Source organism: Micrasema longulum, unplaced genomic scaffold, assembly GCF_059751315.1.
Source record: "Micrasema longulum isolate JH-2025_06_02 unplaced genomic scaffold, ASM5975131v1 h1tg001352l, whole genome shotgun sequence".
Classification (NCBI taxonomy): domain Eukaryota; kingdom Metazoa; phylum Arthropoda; class Insecta; order Trichoptera; family Brachycentridae; genus Micrasema; species Micrasema longulum.
Window position 1 is genome coordinate 122,600 of NW_028278538.1, and position 21,876 is coordinate 144,475.

General features: G+C 34.0%; 1 protein-coding gene across 2 annotated transcripts; it reads left to right on the plus strand.

The window, feature by feature from the left end:
• The first annotated feature begins 4,803 nt into the window (after positions 1-4,803).
• LOC148275741 (uncharacterized) lies at positions 4,804-20,713 on the plus strand. 2 transcript variants are annotated; one of them, XM_088235266.1, is made up of 12 exons: positions 4,804-4,865; positions 5,124-5,287; positions 5,372-5,631; positions 6,891-7,117; positions 10,353-10,459; positions 11,231-11,450; positions 11,993-12,271; positions 13,433-13,579; positions 14,781-14,905; positions 16,346-16,472; positions 16,657-16,802; positions 16,896-20,713. In XM_088235266.1, the coding sequence occupies exons 2-12, from the start codon at positions 5,193-5,195 to the stop codon at positions 18,343-18,345; spliced, it is 3,183 nt and encodes a 1,060-aa protein (XP_088091392.1). In that variant the 5' UTR covers positions 4,804-4,865; positions 5,124-5,192; the 3' UTR covers positions 18,346-20,713. The 2 variants fall into 2 exon arrangements, with proteins under 2 accessions (XP_088091392.1, XP_088091391.1); XM_088235265.1 differs by lacking the exon at positions 4,804-4,865 and having other exon boundaries at positions 4,869-5,287.
• Positions 20,714-21,876: the final 1,163 nt, after the last annotated feature.

Consider the following 21,876-nt stretch of genomic DNA (forward strand, 5'->3'; position numbering starts at 1 on the left):
TTTGAACAAAAATAATATTGCAGCCATTTAATATATCTCAGCAATGTATTCTGGTGAAATATTAAATAAATGAAATAATAATAAATCCAATTCCTACCAGGTTCCCTGCACATTTTTCAAACTAATCAAAGATAGAAGATAGCTCAATGTTAGTTATATATGAATGATACTCAGCAAAACTGTAAAAACAATGCATACATAATGTTCAATCAATGAAATCTGGCGGTTTAAATGTTGTATGATTAAGTGTTAAATACTCAATAGATAATTCAAAACATGAATCCCAGTTTGTGAAATAGATAATTATTTTCTTGTAATAGTTTAATATATTTTTTGGAGATATTTCTTGATAAAACTTCCATTCCTGAAAATTTCTACTTAGGCGAATGCGCTTATTGGTGAAAATAAAAAAAACTAAAACTGAACCAAGGAATTTTATTGTTATCTATCAAAATCATAATTCATGTGCATTTCTTTTTAAAATGTATTACAGTATTCATTTATAAATCGGTCTGGTGTTTTTATTCTCACCTCTATAATCTCATAATGCATAATAACAATAAATACATATATTGCAAATACCACTACCAGAATTTTGGTTATTCAATAGGGATAAGTTTCTAAACTCGCCAACGGACATGGGGATTTAATAAATAATTTTTATAATTTATTGACCCACTGGCTTTGGGTCTAATGTACATGATATTTCAAAGTACAAATATCAGATGACTCATGCATATTCTGGAAGTTCGTTTAAGAATAAAATTTAGATAACACTTCATCCACAATTAAATATAACAGCAAACAAAATAATTCATTTGTCACTGGTCACATTTAATTTGTGAATCAAATTATCACTTTTTACATTACTACTTTATTACAATCATTATCCTTCTGAGATAGACATATGTATTTCAATGAGTTACTTGCTCTACTGAAATATTTTTTATTCTGCTATTTGGTCAATTTTAAAGTACCCAACAACTCTTATTTTTATTACCTCTTTATTGAAGAAAATTTCTCTTTTGTGTTTTTCTATAATTTACTATTTCTTAGTTGATGATAATCGTGCATTTAATATATCGGTTAAAAATAAAACTAAATTAGCTTTATTATTTTACTTTATTTCATAGATATTTTTTAATTGGTACCTTCTGTGTAAGTTAGTGGTACCATAGTAAAATGAACATTATGGCTATTAATGACAAAACGTTGCTCAGATTCCTTTTCCCACCATTTTTAAAAATCTTATTGAGTTATGTTCGATCCCTTAAGTGTATGAATAATACTATGATCTTTTGCCTATTTTTTAAGATGTGTAAATTTGAGCTGATGCATTTAATTTTGTGAATAAAAGACTTTTTGAATATCATTGTTTTCTTTCACTCTGATATGTTTGTTTTATTTTGACATTTGCAGTCAGTTCCTACGTCTGTCTGAGTCATATTCCTAAATATTAATTTATGAAGATATAGAAACCAACTGATAAGTAAGTATCTCACTGGCAAATTGAGATAGTATCCTGTCGAAGACTGGATCATATCGATTTTGAATGTTGATTACTGGTAACTGCAGCTGTTCTTATATTGTATTGCCATATAATATTGATGGTATTCTAGGATATAACGGTTGTGAAATTGGGACCGTAATGCGTAATTTGCTCATCTCATCAAATTTAAAATATCTATTTTAGCAAAACCCTTTTGATCCACATTTTTGTGAAATTAGTTTCTCCTAATTTTAAAATTGAATAGACAATTGTACGTGAACATTGAATGAAATTCAAAAATACCCATCGTCTCATAGCAATATTGATTAATATCAATAATATGGACAAAACTTATATAGCGCAATGTTCTTGATAAAAATATTAAAACATTAAGATATCTTTATGTTGTGCCCCTGAGGTATTAAATATTACGAAAATGGCGCTTTATAAGTTATCCATAATTATTATTTTTATGTGCGCCCTATTTCAAAATTCAAAATATTTAAATAAAAATCTCTCAAGGGCGCTTTATTATTAAAATGAAAATATAGAGATAGTGTGAAATATTATAATATATGGATGAATTTTAGTGAGAGAACTGTGAATTTGGTGTTGAAATATGAGGATTATAAATTCGTAGACACAATTTAATCTGCTAATACTTGTTGATATTACTACCATCATGCAAAATATTATTTTAGTTATTTTTACAAAAACACTATTGTTACTTCACAAATCGCCGTTTCCCCATAAGGGTAGGCAGAAAGAAAAGAACGTCACATCATTCAGTCTTTGAATACAGATCTCGCTTCCTCTACATTCATACTTCTTCTGATGCACGCGTGCCAATTATTCCGACTTTTGACTTGTCCATCTTTAAGTATTTGTTCGATTTGGTCATGTCATGTCTTTCTCGGTCTTCCTCTATTTCTGCATACATACATCAACATTCGCATTGCAAATTTTCTTAGCCGTTTGTTTGTTCTCAAACCAACAGTGGTACGTGAAAACCAGCACAGATAGAACTTTCAGGTGAGGGGGTCGCCTTTCCTTCTCAAGTCAAACAACTGGTGAACTTTTTTAACTCAAGCACTTTATTATAACAAAGAACAGGTTGTTAAAAATAAAGCGGTGAATCACTGTTGAATCTCCAGATGATGTCTCAATTTCTTCTTTGGGCGATCTCCGCTCGTCTCTTTCTTGCGGCTTCTTGTTCGGAACTGCCTGTCTCTCTCAGAAATCTTATCTTAAATAATTACCCTCGATCCCTGGAGCCATTCCCTTTTTTACTACATCTGGGTGCGCCTATTTTCTAGGACACTCCCTTTTTTATGGTTTATTTTTATTCCATACACATATTCTTAATTTAAGATATAATTACACAATACCTAGGCTAATTATTGCTTATATTATCATAGACTTATATATCCTACAATTTTGTGTAAAGATTTAAATAATAAAAAGTTCAAATAAATCCTACAAGTCAATGCTACTACTCTAGTTTATCTAGCTAAAACATATGAATGTTACATTAAAATAAAATTACAATACATTATTCCTATTCAGGAAAGACAATGTCATCTTATCATTTACCGGGCCAAAGTATTTCCGTATTATTTACGCAATTATTTCAAATTTACTAACTGTAAGAACACACAAATACCTAGATCCAACGCAACGATTGCATCCTTTTGTAAAGCGCTGTCTGTAATTGGTGCATTCTTAGCCAATGAGAAGTCGTCTTATGTTTACGTAAATAGTAAAAACTAGCGTCGCCTTTGTCCACGGTATCGATTGTTTACGTAAATTGCGTGTGCCAAAAAGAGCCGACTATATCTCCGGTTGCATCCCGCCTCTAGTTCATTTCAGCTCCGACCTTGTCGCCGAGAACACGTGTTCAGGATCCCGGTCAGATTTCATAAAATTTATGAGACTCCCTTGGTCAATAATATAACTGCATAAAAAACATTTGTTAGCGAAACAATGTAACCTACTACAATATGTTAAATGAATTTAGGTTTCTTAATAAAATCTACCCTACTCTATTCGTATTACGTAAAACTAATTTTGGAACTAACACCGTTCTTTCGCTGTCCATTCGCTCTACATATCCAAACCAGCGCAGAGATCCTTTTTTGATTTAGTCGATAATGCTTATCTCAGCCTTACATAATGTACTGATTTCTACATTTGAGATTGTATTTTGACAGCATTCTGCCTACTTTCATCCCTATTGTTCCTAGTCCAAACTTTACTCCTGTAGATCAGGGTCGAGACCAGGACTCCATTATACATATTATGAACAGCTAATTTTGCCTTTTGGGACAAACATTTATTTGCTAAGTCACCGTTCAATCTGTTCCCGGCACTCACCCTCCTTTCATTATCTTTGTCAGTCATTCCAGCCCAAGTAAACATACTTCCCACGTACACAAATTCCTCTACCTGCTTTAGTATATCCCATTCACAGTAATTTCACATTAAGTCATACTTTAATTTCATTAAAAAACCATCACATTCGATTCATGAACATTCATCGGCAAATTACTTCCCTTGCGTGCATCGTAGACCTTTGTTACCAAAAATTGCAGTTCCTCTTTGTTGCTAACAGAAATATGGCATCATCAGCATACAAAACACCACTGACAGTTAAATTATCCATTTTTGCTTCCACTATTGTTTCTTAATTAATTATCAACTGGAAGACAAAAACTTCACAGTCATAAGACCTAAATATAAATTTATTAAATACGATACATAAACAAAAAATATTGTTAGATATTGTACACTTGCACATATGATAATAAATTAATTTGATTGTATACCATTGTATATTTTTAATGAAGAATATGATAATTTTATTTTGCTGACCCCTTAGGTACGTATAATTTTTTTTTTTTTTTCTCTAATAAATTAATCACATTTATGTGTAAGGAAAACGTTTTGCGTTTATCTCACTTCTTTTTAAATGTTATGAATAAGAAATAAGCGTGCACTAAAAAAATGTAAGCTGAATCACTTATTTTTAATTTACACTTAAATAAAAAACGAATTTAATAATAAATACATTGATTCATTTCGACACCGTAGACGTTGATATGTTTTTAATCAATTACGAACCATTTTTTTGCCAACGCTTTTTTATGCTGAACCTCGCACCTCGCATTACATTTGAGCCGTTTATTTATATTTTTTTATTGACTAGGGCCAATTTCTAGGTGGTAAGCGGTAGGTACTAACACTCAGGCACCAAAGACAATCGTGAATAAAAGAACGGTGTATTGATGGTCTATGGAATTAAGCAGCAATTATCTGTGCCAATAATGACAGGAGACAGTTTGAACAATCTCTGACTTTAAATTTGAAATAATCTCTGGTAGCTGGTAGGGAGCTGTAGTCTGTGGGAGCTGTTAGAATTAGATTGCGGTTTGAAAAGAAAATAATAAAATATTTTATTTACCAGGGTCGCATCGTGCCTTTCTTAGTTCTCATAATTTATAATATATTGAAATAATCACTTAATATACTATATAATATAACTATGTACACTCAAATAATTTAATATCTGAAATACAGTGTGACGTGTGCCGGTAATTTTTTTGTGTTTTTATAAATATTTATGATCTTTGGTTAGGTTTTAAATTAATATTTTACGCCCGTATGTCTCGTATTTACACTAATCGCTCGAACTGTTTTGGAAAATATGTTTCTGGATTATGTTTTATCCGTACATCGCAGTGATCTTATGAAGATTCTGTGTGATGGTGGTGTTTTCAACAGTTATTCCGTAAATGTTGAGTAAGTATTTTACCAAGTTTACTAAATATACCTTAAACTACTGATCATTGTTTATTTCTAAAAGTGTTTGAATGATGGTTTTAGCTTTTTGAATTTATTTGAGGCGGATCCAAACACTGGGGACGGAATATTGTGTAACCCTAAACACACTCTTTCGAAGTGTGATGAGGATCTGATTAAAGCTCAGCGAAGTATATTGGACAGTTTATCTTCAAATTCACAAGATGAGTTTTCTATCAAACCTAATATCAGCGCAAGGTTTTATGGGCTTCCAGTCTGCCCCGAACTTCACAGAAATATTTTACCTAAAAATAAAGATTTGGGATGTTTTCTGAAAATAACAGGTTTGTGTTTTTTTTTAAAACCTTTTCATATTTTTGACTGCATTTGTCTCAGAATGTTCATTAGATACTTACTGTTTTATGTTAAATTTGAACTAAAATAACTTTATGTTAAAATTTTTGAACATTAGTTTAAATAGTAAAATAATAATAATATTTTTAGATCATAATATCATCAATTAAAAAAACAAAATTGGTGGCCTCCGTGGTGTAGTGGTTAGGACACTCGAATTAAGCAAGGAAGGTTCCGGGTTTGATTTCCGGTGAGAATAAAAGAATTTTTTTTTTCTCAAGCCTGGGTGTTCTGTGTTGTAATTCACCACTAATTTGGCCTCCTGGCCTGTTGTGGTGCAAAAAAAATAATTTAAAAAATGTCATAATAAAACAGTACCTGGATCTGAAGCGTAAGACTGATCATCTTACCTTCATGTAATAAACAAATGACCAAGATACACTGCGATTGGTGTACCAATGCAGTGCCCTATGCACCGTTAGGTGTGTAAAGGGAATGATGATGATAATGATTTGTATATATAATATATACGCGCTCAGCCACCGTACCGCTGGGCGTGAAATATAGTTCCTCCTTCCAATCGTTACTTAGAATTCGCAAATAAGTTGTTAATTGTTAAAAAACATTGAGTAATGTTTATCTCAGCCTTAAATAAGTGTTTATAAGTGGTCAATGTGGACAAAAAGTGGAAAAAGAAGACTATTCATTTTATTGTATTGTTTTACACTTTATTCTTACCAAAATATGTGACAAGTAGTGAACAACGGAAACTTTCATACAACAGTGCGCCTGTTACTTTAAAATTATAAAAATGTTTATGAAATTATTAAAACCGTTCAAGAATGTATTAATTTGTGACTCGAAAGTAACCAAATTTAACTATCTGTAACACTACCAGAAGAATGAAATTTTCTCTGTTGGTACCTTTTCCATTTTTCAAAATTATTTATCATACCTATGTGTAAACCACACGTCCAAAATCGGCAGATAAAACTGGGCACTTTTGGGTTTTCGGAAGGTACTAGCTCCCATAAGAAACAATTTATTAAAAATGCAAAACAATAGAGCCAATGGTAAATATCTATAGTATGTAAAAAATCATCGCTCTATTTCCATAATCGAGGGAGAAAATACGAGAATACGTCTGTATGAAGAAAAGTGAGACCGCTTTTCCTCTTATAAGCTTTAGATTTTTCTGTAATGTTTATCGATAAACTAAAAACAATCTTTTAAATTAAATCTGTTTTAGGAACAGCAGTTAGAGTGACTCAGTCGAAGATGTTAGAGTTTCGGAAGAATTACAAATGCCTCAAGTGCCAGTATGTGCAACTGGTAGAAGGAAGGTATGAACACCGATATGTTATAAAGGCTCCCTCAAAGTGCACAAACCCAGTACAATGCCGGAGTACAACATTGAGCCCTGTTAATACTGTCACAAGAGGAAACTGTAAAGACTATCAGGAACTCAAAATCCAGGTAACACTTATTGACACCTACATTACAATCACAGTTTCCTCTGATATTTGTGAATATTTTCTCTACTTATTTAAGTATTGTGAAACCTCAATATTTTGTTTTTTAATGATCGAACGTCCAGAGTCAGGACTTGGCAACCTACCGATAAGCCTTGTTTTTAATCATATGAGAATTTTTTAGACCAGCTAGCAGGATTAAGGTTTTTTAAACATGTTATGAGGTCCGCACCGGTGTCAACCAGATACCGGATTTTGGTACTCTGGTCTGTCACGAATAACCAGCCAGACTTGGTCGCGGAGTCGCCTGTCCCCATCAGCGACTCCCATTGGCGCTTCCCCACAGTGTGCTTTTCATCCTGCAGGGCAAACGGCATCGTGTTAATCGCTCGCCAAACCTTTGGTGGTACCAGCATACCTCGCCTTGTTGGGGTGACTGCTGGTGTCTCCTTGGGCTCTGATTATGTTTCGAGCCATTGGAAGAAGTTCTGTGACCTCTGGAGTTACTTCTGTTGTAGCTCTGGCCACGTGTCTGGTCATCTGCTTGCAGGGTGGAGATTTGGTCTCTCACCACTGCCAACTCCAGTCTCATTTCTGTTTGAATGAGTTTGAGGATCTCCGTTGTCTCTGATGCTGTTGCCTTAAGATCTTTAGGACACGTCCGCCAGTACAACAGCTTCACTTAGCTTCTTGCTCTGCTGTGTGGCCAGGACTACCTTCATGGCTTGCGGTAGTCGCTCGGTCTACAAAGTTGTTAGAAGCTCGACGTTGACGGCCATGCCTGCCAGTGTCCGGGGATGTTGGAGGAATTGGGACAGTTTTTGATCTCCAATTTCCTCTGGCTCCAAGAGCTGTCTCGTCTTCTGTTCTTGGGATGCGCTGAGGCGGCGGGTTAGCTCCCGCTTCAGGGCCGCGTACATTCCGGTCGCAGGAGGTTTGAGTATTACATCCCGAACCTCGTCGCTCACTCGGCTATCGAGTGCACCGATGACATGGCAGAACTTGGTGTTGTCTAGCTGGCCAACTCGAAATTTCTTTCTGCCATTGAAAACCACAGCTCTGGATTGCTCTGGTTGAAGGCCAGTAACTTGACCCCTACCCTCGCCATCTTCGGCTTTCCTGCTTCCTCCCCGTAGAAAGGGTCTTCTTACATCGTTGCATTTTTTATATTTGGACATATATCGGACCCAAGCTTGTTCTTACACCTAGTTTTCGCACTTTTTATCATATCAGAATACTGAAATTATTCATTTTATAATCTTATTTATCACAACGCCACTGCTCGGTCTCGCCGGAGTATTGTTCATTGTTTATTTGTCGCGTTTTTCTCAGCGGTGGTGTTAGTTTATCATCTTTAAAGAAATTCCACACCGGTCATTGTTCTACATTCACTTACTAAACTCTTGGGGGGTTCTTTACACCGAGTATTGGCGTCAGCGGGAAAATTGTCTTTTACACAATTTAATTAGTGTATTAATTTTACAATAGAATAAAATTAGTGCATTAATTTTTGTGTAAAAGACAATTTTCCATTCTTACACCTTTTTTATAAAGATCACATATCGCGCTTTTATGTCTTTCACCAGGGCCCACAAAACACTATGCATCACTCTTGCGAGTTCCCTGACATTTCACGATCAGATCGAAACAGTTTGTGGTAGTTCGATGAAGATGTTAGGACTCGTCTTGCGTACTGCCAGGGTTTTCGAAAATACCAGCACACTGAGAACTCTTTACAACTCCTCGGTGCGAAGTAGACTCGAGAGTGGCTCAATGATTTGGGGGCCACATTAACTGAAGTACTCTCTTATGATAGAGAAAATCCAAAAGAAGTTTCTGCGATATTTTTTTTCTTCTTCTTTTTCTCTTTTTTAAAATCTGCTATTTTCTTTTATTTACAAATTTATAAAGGTAAATATTTATATTTGTTACAGATGTAATATTTCTTTTTTATTTATAAATACTGTTTACCATTGTATACTTTTCTCGATGTTTTTGTTCTTTTTTTAATATTATGTTCTTTTTTGTTGTATTTTTTTTTCACTGGTTTTATTGTAATCATGTAAAAGGTTCATGGAACCGTAAATAAATAAATAAATATCTCTACATGAGAGAGTGCGGGTATTATCCTTGGCTCTACCCGACCGAGTTTCTCCAGGCTATGTTTGGCTACAACAGTTTAGAGACTAGAAGGAATGTGTATTGTTGCGCGGTGTGATCGATACTTCTGAGTTTATGATGAGCATTGGTTTGTTTGTTCCTGATTATATTACCTAAGACGGCGTCAGCATAGATTGTTTCATATTCTGATATACAGGACCAACCTGCCTATGGTTATGCCTGTTGGAAGGGCTATCTCTATGTTGAACAATATTAGTTTGGACATTGACATTTTTCACGTCTCCTAGGGGGTTTTTCGTTACAAGATTCTCTTACTTTTTTAACATATTATTCTCTGGATATTATGTATATTATGTGTTATTTTTATATATACCTAATTTTACCTTATTATTTTAATTATTTCTATATGTATGAATTAGGATATTCCATTTTGTAATGTACATATATTATATGAATAAATAAAATTGAAATTGAAGATTAAAAAAAAAAACATGAAAACAAATCAATGACTCATGTGAAAAATTGTTGATTTGAGAATTGAAAGTTAAAGGTTTCCCTTTTTTTGTTTATGGATATATGTCAATCAAATAACTCTCAACCAGAAAATCAAAGAATATGAAGAAACTGAAGTTCGTTATAATCTACAACAACTTTGACAGATACAAAGTTTTAAACAACGTCAAGTGTAGATCTGGTTTAGTTCAGAGATTGGATTGAATTTTAACGTTAAAATAGTTCAAACCCTGTCTACGTCAATAATATTATTCTAATGTTTTAAATATTTCAATTTCTTAGTTGCTTTAATTTATAAAATTTAAATTATTTATTTATATATACGCCCAATGGGCATTTTAAGGACATATTTATACATATAAAATCATTATAAAAAAAGTGTAAAGATTAGATGACAGGCTAGTAAAACTTTAAAATGTAACCTGGTTTATTATGACTCGTTATTTTTAAATTTGTCTCTGTCCAAACTTAGCTCAGGACAAATGTCCCACAGAGTTAGAACATAGTTTATTTTTGGATTGTGGCTGTAGGATTGTGGGTAAACCAAAGAATCATGTTTTTCCATGCTTTGTGTCGTGTTATTATAATAAATCTGATATTTTCAGGAACAGGTCAACAAGTTAAGCGTTGGCGGTATTCCTGGGACTATTTGGGTTACCTTGGAAGATGACCTAGTTGATTGCTGTAAACCTGGTGATGATGTCAGCATTTGGTACGATATTAAATAATTTACCAGCACTGTAATTGTTAGTAAAAATATGTCAATTGAAGCTAGACTGACAGTGCATAGTGGAGTTTCCCGAAACTTAAATAAAACATGCAACTAGCAAAGGAAGGATGGAAGTGTGTTTGTGGTAGAAATGCCATATCTTAAACCATTGCTTCTTAACCTTATTTCACCGACCGCCAAAATTATTGCTATCTATTATGCATCTTAAAAACTGCTATTGCAATCATTATTTTCTATGTGCAATATCATATTTCTGGGTTCAAATATATATTTTAAAGGAGCCTTTTTAATTAAAGCAATCAAATCGCATACTTAATCGTATTTTTATCAAAATTAAAACAAAGCATTTTCAAACTTTTCTAGTGTGAAGGATGAATCTGATGCACTTTAACGAGTTTGTTAATATCAGACTCGACTTTACTTAAGAATAGCTGTAAGTCACCGCATACGGTAATATTGCAGCCAATTTCTCTTTTTACTTAGCAACATTGCTACAGCACTAAATCTATGTTCAGACAAATACAACAATGAGAATTCTATCAGAAATCATTGAATAATTAACCATAATCCAGGGTACAGTTGGGAGATTGGCTTTTGCAGCCAAAACTCTATGTAGCCATTCTTGAATTTGATTTTCATTTCCTTGTTTGCTGTCAGTTTTATAAGTTGTTCTTCTAACCGGGATGATCCCGCTGTGTTGATATGGATTATGGATATTTTCAATGAGTTTTTATAAATTAAAAATATTTTCAGTGGAATTGTGATGAGACGCTGGAATCCGATATCTTTGAACAAGAAATGTGATGTGGAGCTGGTCTTCAAAGCGAATCATGTGGAAGTGTGCAATGCTCAGAAGGCGATTGCTGTTTCTATTGCCCCCGATGTGATCAAGGATTTCAACGAGTTTTGGTCCAATTACGAGACATCACCCATGAAAGGAAGAGATATGGTACTAGCTGCAGTGTGTCCCAAGGTTTGTACCAAATTCATGTTTTAAAACATCAAAGAAAATAATTTATTTTGTGTAAAATTCTTCAATGAGGAAGTTCAGCCAAAATTCACTACAAAAATATTTTAAAAATGTTTTCTTGCGTGCGATAAAAATTACAGCATTAAATTGTGCCGCAAAATTTCTTGAAACCGTATGAAAAAAGTTGTTAAAAACATTTGAATAAAAATGAACTATTTTGAACGACTTCACTATTTCTTATGAATCAACCAATGATAAGAGAGTTGTAAAAGATTTCCGGTAAGTCAACTGATCAATCTGAAGAACTGACCAAGAAGAAGCGAAAGAGAACTTGAGACGTCAGACACGCAGTATTTTTCTTAAACACAAAATCTTCATAAAATTATTGCGGTGATCATACTATTAAATAAAAAAAAATTTAAAAAATTAGGCTTTGTTTATTAGTCTATTAACAAATATTTTTTGTTCCATAAAACCACTGAACTGAACTGAACTGGCTTTGCAAGCATATTTTTTATTTCTTAATTCATTCAAAACATTTGCAGGTGTATGGATTATACATGGTAAAGCTGGCCTTAGCCCTGACGGTCATCACAGGGTCTAGTCACAACCTGGACCAGGAGGTCACCTCTCCTGGGAAGAAGAGTTTTCCTGAGGAAGAGCAGGACAGGCCGGTCAGGGGTCAGTGCCACCTGCTGCTGGTCGGGGACCCGGGAACCGGAAAGTCACAGCTCCTGAAGGCTGGTGCTATGATGACATCACGGGCTGTGCTAACTTCGGGATCTGGCAGCACTAAAGCGGGACTAACTTGCACGGCCTTGAGAGTGAGACATTAATTTAATTATTTTTTTATTTCATCGTCAATTAAGTGCATCTTTCTTCCATAGCATGGTACTTCAAATGGAGTGTATCTTGATCATTTGTTACATGAAGGTAAGGTAAAAAATAAACTCCAAAGCGAGTATGGCCGTACCGTGTATGTCTCAATTAAAATTTATGCGCAATGGATTATGGACATACATTGTATGGCGTTGCTTGTCAAAAATCTTCCATTGAATTTATTCCTAAAAAGGACAAGGCAATGCCATCTTCGAATGTTTGAATGAATGGATCATAGAGCATAAGAAAATTAACCCAATTGATTACCGTCCATATAACGCATGGAACCATCGCTTCCCCTAAATTTAGCCAATAATACAATGTTTTTAATAGATATTAGTAAAATCTCATTTTTATGTTTCTCAATTTTACGTTTTCCCGCTTTTTACATGGAAATGTTTAGGTCCCAATTTTTTCCATACATTCTCAGTCAAATATCCCCCTGTTGAAAATATTTTGAAACTCATTAAATCGGTCAAAAGACGCCGAGCCACGCGCCGCCACATTTGCCCAAAATGGTGAATAAAATCAAGGTAAATAAAAAAAATATGTGAATTGTTGTCTCAAACTAAATTCAAAGTAGGTTCAGTGTAATTGACCATTTTGTTTAAGTGTCTAATTTTGACATTTTACTAAATTGTGACATGCGGTTGCGCTTGTTTAGGAAGAATAAAGTCTTTACATCAATAAATTCATATGAATCAACCAATGATGAGAGAGTTGTGTACCATCAACGGACTGAAAGATTTTGAATACCTAAATGAATAAATCATGCACATCTCTCTGTCCAGGATGAAGAATACTGTTCCTTGTGTGAAATAGAACCAGAACCCTGGACAAGTGCTTTTGACTCGATTGCTGCTCTCAGGTAAAAATCCTGACCAAGAAAATCAAGTGAAGATAAGTTCGATCTCATTCTGTAGTGGTTGACATGTTTGCCTACCATTCTTGAGGTCCTGGGTCCGATTCCTCACCCTGCCTTCATGTAACAGATGATCGAGATACGCTTTATTTGGTTTACCAATGCAGTGCACTACGCACCATCAAGTGTGGATCAGGGTTTGATGATGATGGTGGTTATATGATTAGTTCATTTTCAATTGTAGGAAGATGGCGAGTGGCAATTGGAGGCAGGAGCCCTTGTGTTGGCTGATGGCGGTGCTTGTTGCATAGACGAACTCGCGCAGATGAGAGAACATGACCGAGCTAGTATACATGAGGCTATGGAACAGCAAACTATTTCAGTAGCCAAGGTAATGCTCTTGTTATAGTTTGATTTTGTTATAATAATTTGTCGTTATGTTATTTGTATTTATAAGAAAAATATTACTCTTAAAACATTGTAAAAATTAGTGCCCGCTTCATTCACCCGCTCAATCTGATTTTTGGTTTAACTCATAATAACGCAAATACAACACTATCATTTGCCGTTGACATCCTTAAGTATTGAATGTTAAATGAAATGAAACACGAGTTGTGTCCATTTTGAGTGATTCGTTCGCGTACAGGGCGACTACACGGCGACTCGCGGGTGAGTTGCCCCCGCCGATTGAGTTAAGGAAAATATTTGGCGTTATAAACCAAAATGGAGTGAGGAGAAGACAGTTTAGTCATAAATTAGAGGCACTGTACAGCGAACTCGACATTGTTTAATTCAAATTAAGATGGCTGGATCACGTGGAAAGTGACATGAGAGTAATTGGCCTGAGGAACTGGAGAAGAGCCGCATGGTGCAGGGAGGAATGAAGACAGATTCTAGAGGAGGCCTGGACCCTCAAAGAGCTGTGGCGCCACCGATGATGATTATGAATAATTGTACATTTAATTATATCTAGTCTAGAAATATTAGAATACGACGTAAATATTGAAATACATGTAACATTATTTTATCACTTACTCCGTGCTCAGGCGGATGAAGTATGCATTTCTGTGTGTGAAATAGAACCGGAATCCTGGATGAGCATTTTCGACTAGATGGCTATTCTCAATTAAAAATACTGAAAATCTTAATCGTGGGGGGATAAGCCAGCCTCGTAGTGTAGCTGTTGGCGCATTCGCCTACCATCCCCGCGGTCCCCGGATTGTTTAGTTTATTGAAAAATTTTGATTTGGCCAGTTTAACTTTCAATCTATCATCTTAAAATCATTCGAACAAATTTTATTTCAACACTTAGTCATGAGAATTGAGGTACCAAAGTTTGGTCTAAATTTGAAATGGCGTAATCTGCCGGTCGAAAAGTAATTATATATTAGTTATATAAACCTTTTAAGTATGTATATTTTTTATTATTGCGCGATTTAAAAAAAAACATTTTTTTTAAAATGGCAAAATCGTATGATTTCCTCATTTAACATGCATTTTACCCGACTACATCCTCTTGTAACACACGAAAATAAGATGTTCAGTGATGATAATGCAAATTTGATATATTTTTGTACTTCCTTGATTTTTAGGCTGGCATTATATGCAAGTTAAATACTAGATGTGCTGTAATAGCCGCCTGCAATCCTAAAGGTAATTACGATACAGAACAGCCTTTAAGTGTGAATGTCTCGCTTGGAACACCATTACTAAGCAGGTACATATTTATTTGTTAACTGTTTTTTCTTTGTTTCTAATTAAACTTTTACAATAATCAAACAATTTTTGTATTTCATTTTGTTAAGTGTGATTCGCATACATAGCATTGTAATTAATGTCTGATAAAAAAATTATTCACTAATGGTATTTTAAAAATCCATTAATAATGAAATTTTGTATTAGGGGAGCATGGGTTACAGTGAATCGTTCGCAGATACTTTGTTTGCACTTTTCTGTGGTTTATTCATTCCCCCTTCAGCCACACTAGTCACCTTCACGACATCAGAGCTGGAGGTCATACTACGATGCTTAGGTCAATATGTTAGGACAAAATTGTTTTTTATGTGTATTTAAAAAATGTTTTGTTCTGATTCGGGTTGCACCTTTGAAAGGTTCGATTTTTCTCTTCATCGGTCACTCTTTTCTATTTAAGTACACTATTTCAGTTTTTTGGGAGAAGAGCTTGCCATTTTTTGATTTTTATGAAAACTGTCATCATTGGGTTACAGTAAATCATTTCATCTTTGGTCATGGTGGATCATTTTTTATTGTGTACGCAGACAATTGGTAGAATTCCTTAATACATTTGGTTATGTATCCAAAATAAAACAAGTTTATTAGATTATAATTCTACTTTATTTTTTATAAAATATACAAAGGGTATATTGTGACGCGTTTCGTCTTTTAGTAGAATTATAATCCAATAAACTTGTTTTATTTTGGATACATTACCAAAAGATCATTTTTTGTCACACAAATAAAAGATTGTAAGTCATTTCAAGTTTCGTGGATTACCAAAGGCAGGTCCAAGAAAAAACGGAAAAACATCCAGACAGAAAAGAAAGTCCATTATTGCAACCGATACCTCAAATTAACTTTAAGTAGAAAATGTGATTTATTTATCTTCAAAGCTTGGTAGATTTGAGAATTTTCATAAAGTACAAATAACAAAACTTTAATTATTTAAATTTCTGTCTGATCTGCTGTAACCTTAAGAATGATCAACTGTGGCCCACTTCTGGGTCACAGTGGATCTAATACTTTTAACTAATAAAAAAATAGTATCTGATTAAATAAGCTATAAAATGGCGAACCAAAACCATAACTTTGAGGGCTACGAATGCCTCTTTCGAGTATATCAGAGATACTAGAATTGAATGATAAACTTCAGAGCTACGGAGGTTTTAAAAAAAGTGATATACTGTAACCCATGCTCCCTTACTACTAGACACAAAGCTAATGTTTATATCACAGTATTTTAATGCAGGTAAAAAATATGGTCTGGTGGCTGGTTTTACATACCATAATTTCCGACTGCTCTGAAATAATTTTAGAATTTCCCTTTTCATCTTATTTCAGTTCATTTCAGATTTGACATTCCATGATAATTTCCTACCACTCTAAAATAACTTTAGAACTGAATTTTTAATTATTTCAGATTCGATTTAATATTCATTATGCTGGATACATTAGATCAGGAGTGGGATAACTTGGTTGCGGATTATGTACTCTTTGGTAAAACTTCGGAATGTAATTCTACAACTTGGTCTCTTGAAAAATTGCAGGTAATCAATAGTATTTGCTAAATTATTACAATGTTGTTTCATTGAAATTCCAATGATTTGCTTCCCCACCCTTTGACATAGCTGCAGGAGTTTTTATTCCATCAAAATGCATTTCTTCCATCCCTCGCCTAAATAATGTATTTTTTCAATATTCTAATTGCTTTTTCCTGTGCAAATGTTTTAGTTATACATTTCATTAATTGGACCATATGAAGTATCCATATCTCAGGATGCTAACACAATCTTGCGAGCTTACTACGTTAGACAGAGAATAGCTGAGAATCGAGATCCTTCACGTACAACTGTGCGAATGCTAGATAGCTTGGTGAGGTGAGTTATTTCATTTCTTTATTTTAATATCTATAGGAAATGGTTTATTTTGTTCAACTCATTAACGATTATGAATTCCATTTTTATCCTTAGATTATCTCAAGCTCATGCAAGACTGATGTTTCGTCATGTGGTGTTGCCTATGGATGCTCTTACTGCTGTCTCTCTAATGGATTTATCAATGCAGGATTGCACTCTCTCCGACACATCAGACGCTCTGCATTCCTCATTTTCTAAGTACCCCGACTTTGAATATCTTAGAACTGCCAAAAGAATCCTTTCTAAACTTAATCTGTATGAGATTTGGCATAGTGAACTCAAATTTTATTCCAAATTGCTTAATGTAGATAAGCAATCATTAGAAATTGATGTCGATAACGGTGTCACAAAATACTTTCCTATTAGTATTTCAAAAGATGAATCAAAAGATGAAAATGTATCTGAAATCGTCGAAAGTTCGTTTTTCAAACCACACGTTAATGATACTACTACCCATTTATCTAATATAGTCAATAAACCCAATCAGTCATTTTTAAACATTGAAAATCACGATGAATTAGATTCTATTTTAGACTTGAACAATTTGTCTGTAGCTCATAAAAATACTTTAATGTCAAAAGCAGTTTGTTCTTCAAATAATTATAGTCCAAACAAAGATAAAATTAGTTCAAAGGATCTTCTTGCGCAAACTTTAAAAAAACATTCTTCATTAAATAATCACCCCAACATGAATGGTGATGGTATTATAACAGGAAAACGCAAAAGATCTAATAAAAATAATAAAAAAGACACTCCTGATTCCAAAAAGGTTAAAATTAATTTACCAAAAGTAAAAAAAGTTTCAGATATCCAATTACAAGGTATATTGAATGAGATAAATCATAGCAGTCGTAAAAAAGAAATAAATAAGTTTAAAATATCCAGCAAAATTAAAAAACCTACAATTCCTACAAAAAATCTTGACACTTTATCTAGTTCCGATGAAGAAGTTAGTGAAGGGAATGTTTTGAACTTTATACCTAGCGTGAATGATGTTTTTAATGATATTTCTCGAGAATTTGATCAAAATGATGTCGGTAATCTATCTATGTTTGAAAATTCACAGCAAATAAGTGACGATTCTAATAATTACGATACAAGGCGATTAGTTTTGAATAAAATGGTTGATCTCGAGCCAGACAATAAATCTTTAAAATTGATCAATGCAGATCTCAAAAATAATCAAAACTCTAATGACGATGTCTTAAATGAAAATAACAATAAAAATGAAACCAAAACTTCCCCTGTAAATAATAAAACATTACAGAAATTGCAACAATTTTCATTTGCAAAGAAAGTACCGGACAATAATTCTGTTCTCGAATTAGATGATCAAAACATTTTTAAACCCGAAAGCTGTTCACATAAAATCAACTTTAAAAGCTGTGTACAAACTGAAACAGCAAATGCATCAAGTTGCCCTGTTAAAACTTCTCAAACGTTCTCCTCGCAAACTTCAATATTTGAAAATGGTGATGAAGATTTCGATGTCTTAAATATATAAGGAAAGTACTTTTTTTTCCCACAGAATTTACAGTACAAGTACCTTTTACTTTCTAAGTTTTTAATTATTTTTTGTCATGTTCGTGACGATGCACAAATGTTCGGATCATGATTCTAGATGGCTAATAATATTTACTTCAAAACAAATTAATATTCATCTGTTTTTAAGATTGAAACATGTTTTTTTTATTGTAAATAACTAGTAGCATTCAAAATATACCTTGTATAAAATTTATAAGAGGATTGTAAGCTAACAGGGTAAAAGTTAGTTAAAAAAATATGTTTAAAAAAACACAGCATAGGAAAGGAATAAAAATAAATTTATTAAGTATAATATACAATGTAGTTATACACGTAATAAAAATTTGGCTTATTTCTTTTCATATAATTACCCACTGCAGAATTTAATCTTCATCAAAAGAGTCACAGCGCTTTCTTCATCTCACAATCTAATTTTTGTTCTGTAAGTAAATTCAAAACTTCCTTTGCGAGTGTTTGCTTATCTTCTGCCAAATACTAGAGATAATTGGATCTGAAGATATATAAGGAGCGAACACACAACGGCCTGAAGAATCGGTAGTTTCGTCGCAAAACAAATATTTTTTTTTGTTTTGTGAAACTTCTTTCACTTTGCAAACTCTGTCGGCAGCTACAATTCCGAGATACTTCTCCCTTAATGTTTTCGTGCACGGAAAATCTCCAGCACCTGAAAAAAAAAACAATTATAAACTGAGAAAGGAAAACTGTATTTTTGACAATTTTTAGGTCTACTGTCAAATGTTTTCATTTGGCGTTAATCTTGAAATTAGAATAGTGTTTGTAAAAGTTGTGGCTTTGGAAATTGTTTTGATCAGTAAAGTTTACGAAACAAATTCACTGCGTACTATAAAAATTACAGGTAAAATATTGAATGTCGTATTTTTACCACTTTATAAATATGTGTCAAAAACAGTTAGATTATCAAAATTGGTAAAATAACATTAAAAATAAATGTTTTACTCAGATTAAAGTCAATAAAAATAAATCAAATACCTTGCATATATTTCTCAATCCAGGCTCTGACATGCGGATCATCGAGTTTTTCCAAAAAATATGTTGGCTTTGATAAAGGTTTAAAACAGCTAATTTGTCCATGTCACGGGCGGGACAACAATTGTCAAGTGTGGGACGCGTGCGATTTTATTCACAAAAAAGAATTTTTTTTTTAAATTTACTACGAATTAAGAAAGACACAGGCTCTCTATCGAAATCACTCCAGGAACTTGTGTCTATGTCGGTATATACTTCAGCTATGTTTAGTTTAAACACTTGACACTTTATTCGTTTTGATTTTAAAGTAAGGTCCATTATAATGTCTTCTTGGATGTATGTCTTGAAGTAATCGTGTGATTGTATTTTGTTAATCCCAAGTGCCAATTCCCATATATTGTCCAGCATCACACAGTTGACATCAACTTCATCTTGTGACAGGTGCATAATATTAATGTTCTTGACAACATTTTTACTCCAGCATCATTAATTTCAACCTTTCACTGCTTTACTTGGCTCCACACGGCCCTTTTGACCACGGCGCCCGCAGATCCACAGCTCGTTTTACATGGGAAGTGGCAAAAAAGTACCACTCTCACTGAACGCCGAAGTTTTGACAGATTAAATCTGTTTTTAAATTGTGACACTGCACCATCCGAAAAAAACTTAATGGTTTTCAATTCGTGAACTTGACCTTTGAGTGATTTGATGATTTTATCAAAACAAGTAAAAACGGCGTGTTTGTCATGGCGTAAAACGTCACTTGCGATAGCAAATGAACAAATTTTATCTCCAGCTAGCCAAACACATGCTGTGAATACTGTAATTTGCTCGTGGCTCCAATGTGCAGACTGAATTTCATCTTGCATGATAACTGCATAATTTTCAGCAAAATCAATCTGCAAGATTGCTTCATCAGTTTTCAGACTTTTTTTGACTCCATGAATATGTTTGATTGCACTCTCTTTACATACAAATGGATCCTGAACTAATGAAATTGCTCATTCAACTCAACAATTGTGTCTTCGATAGTCCCCTTTACTGTAACAACCTTAGGATGTCCTTCGATTTCAACTCATTTTCTCCAACTGGTAGATCGGTACAAATCATTGGCATCACCCAAGAGAAGATGCAAATCATTGATGCATTGCCTGCAATTTCCAACCGTACAATGCTCATTTTTAACATTTCATTTTTAGTATCAATCATGGTTTTAGCCAGATTCATCCAGTTTCAGAGACTAACTCTTGTGCTTGGAGAGTGACTTACACCGTTTAAGTTGTTTATTTATAAGAGTTTATATAATTTTAAATACGAGTACATGAAAAGAAAAAGAAAAACATAGGATATATAAAGAAAAAAAACATAAAACAATACATTCGAAAGTTCGAAGTTAGTTGAAAAGGTTAAAAAATCAATAAATCGAAAATATTATTAGTTATTTATCACTTACTTTTGCTCTAAGTGATAACACTTAACATAGGTAGATGAATTGTTGCCTCGACCTCCCCTTTAAGACTTGTTTATTTTTGGGCGTCCAGATCGGGGTTCGTCGGCGACCTCCTCCCGGCCGTCCTTGAATGCCTTGTACCACCTACTGGCCCGCGACCATTAATGCAGTCATCCTTGAAGGCCTCTTGAAGCATCTGAAATGTTTCAGCTGCATTCTTTCCTAGTTCAACGCAAAACTTGATGGCGTATCTCTGTTCAAGCAAACGCTCCATAGCGCCGTGTTACAAAGTCGAAAACAAGCACCTCACGCGGAGGCACGTCTTTCCGCTATCACTACTCGGAGCCATCTGGCGACCGGCTGCATTGGAAGGACAGACCCCCCACCACATTTCCCGACCAGTTTTACCGCGCTGCCATGGATAGTCGCGTCACAATAAAATCATGCGCATTACTTTCATAATGGACCGTGTATGCCAATAAACCATGGCCCGAGACCAAAAACACACACATATAATTATATTATATTGTTATTAGATTAAATTTTCTTTACTATTTAGAAAAATTAAATAATCCAGATTTTTTGGCAATAAACGATTTTGTCGTAAATTTGTGTTGTCCTGCTTTGGAAAAAAATACTTTCAGATGGTACAGATGTTTTTTTTGTTGCATTTTGTATATTTCTGTCAAAGATTTTGCGTGGGTCTGGCAAAATGCTAAAGGGTTCTTTAAACGCTGTAGATGGGGCAAATCTAAATACTGTTTTATCATGCCGGTACTCGTGGAAACAAGAGCGACCGTTGATTCTTTTTCTGAAATTTTTGCGTCTAAGATCATCTAATTCTACATCAGTCCTCTAATCTCACTGGCTCTGGATCTGTTGAAATTGAATGTCTGGAAGAATTGATCAGAGTTGACAATTCCTATGTAACCCATCTCTGGGTATTATTGACATTGTCTTCTGGTCCAAAAGCGTTTTTTTTTTAATCTGGGATCCAGGAATGGCGATTTTGCTACCTTTTAAATTTCCATTACGCCTTGAAATAGTTTCAGT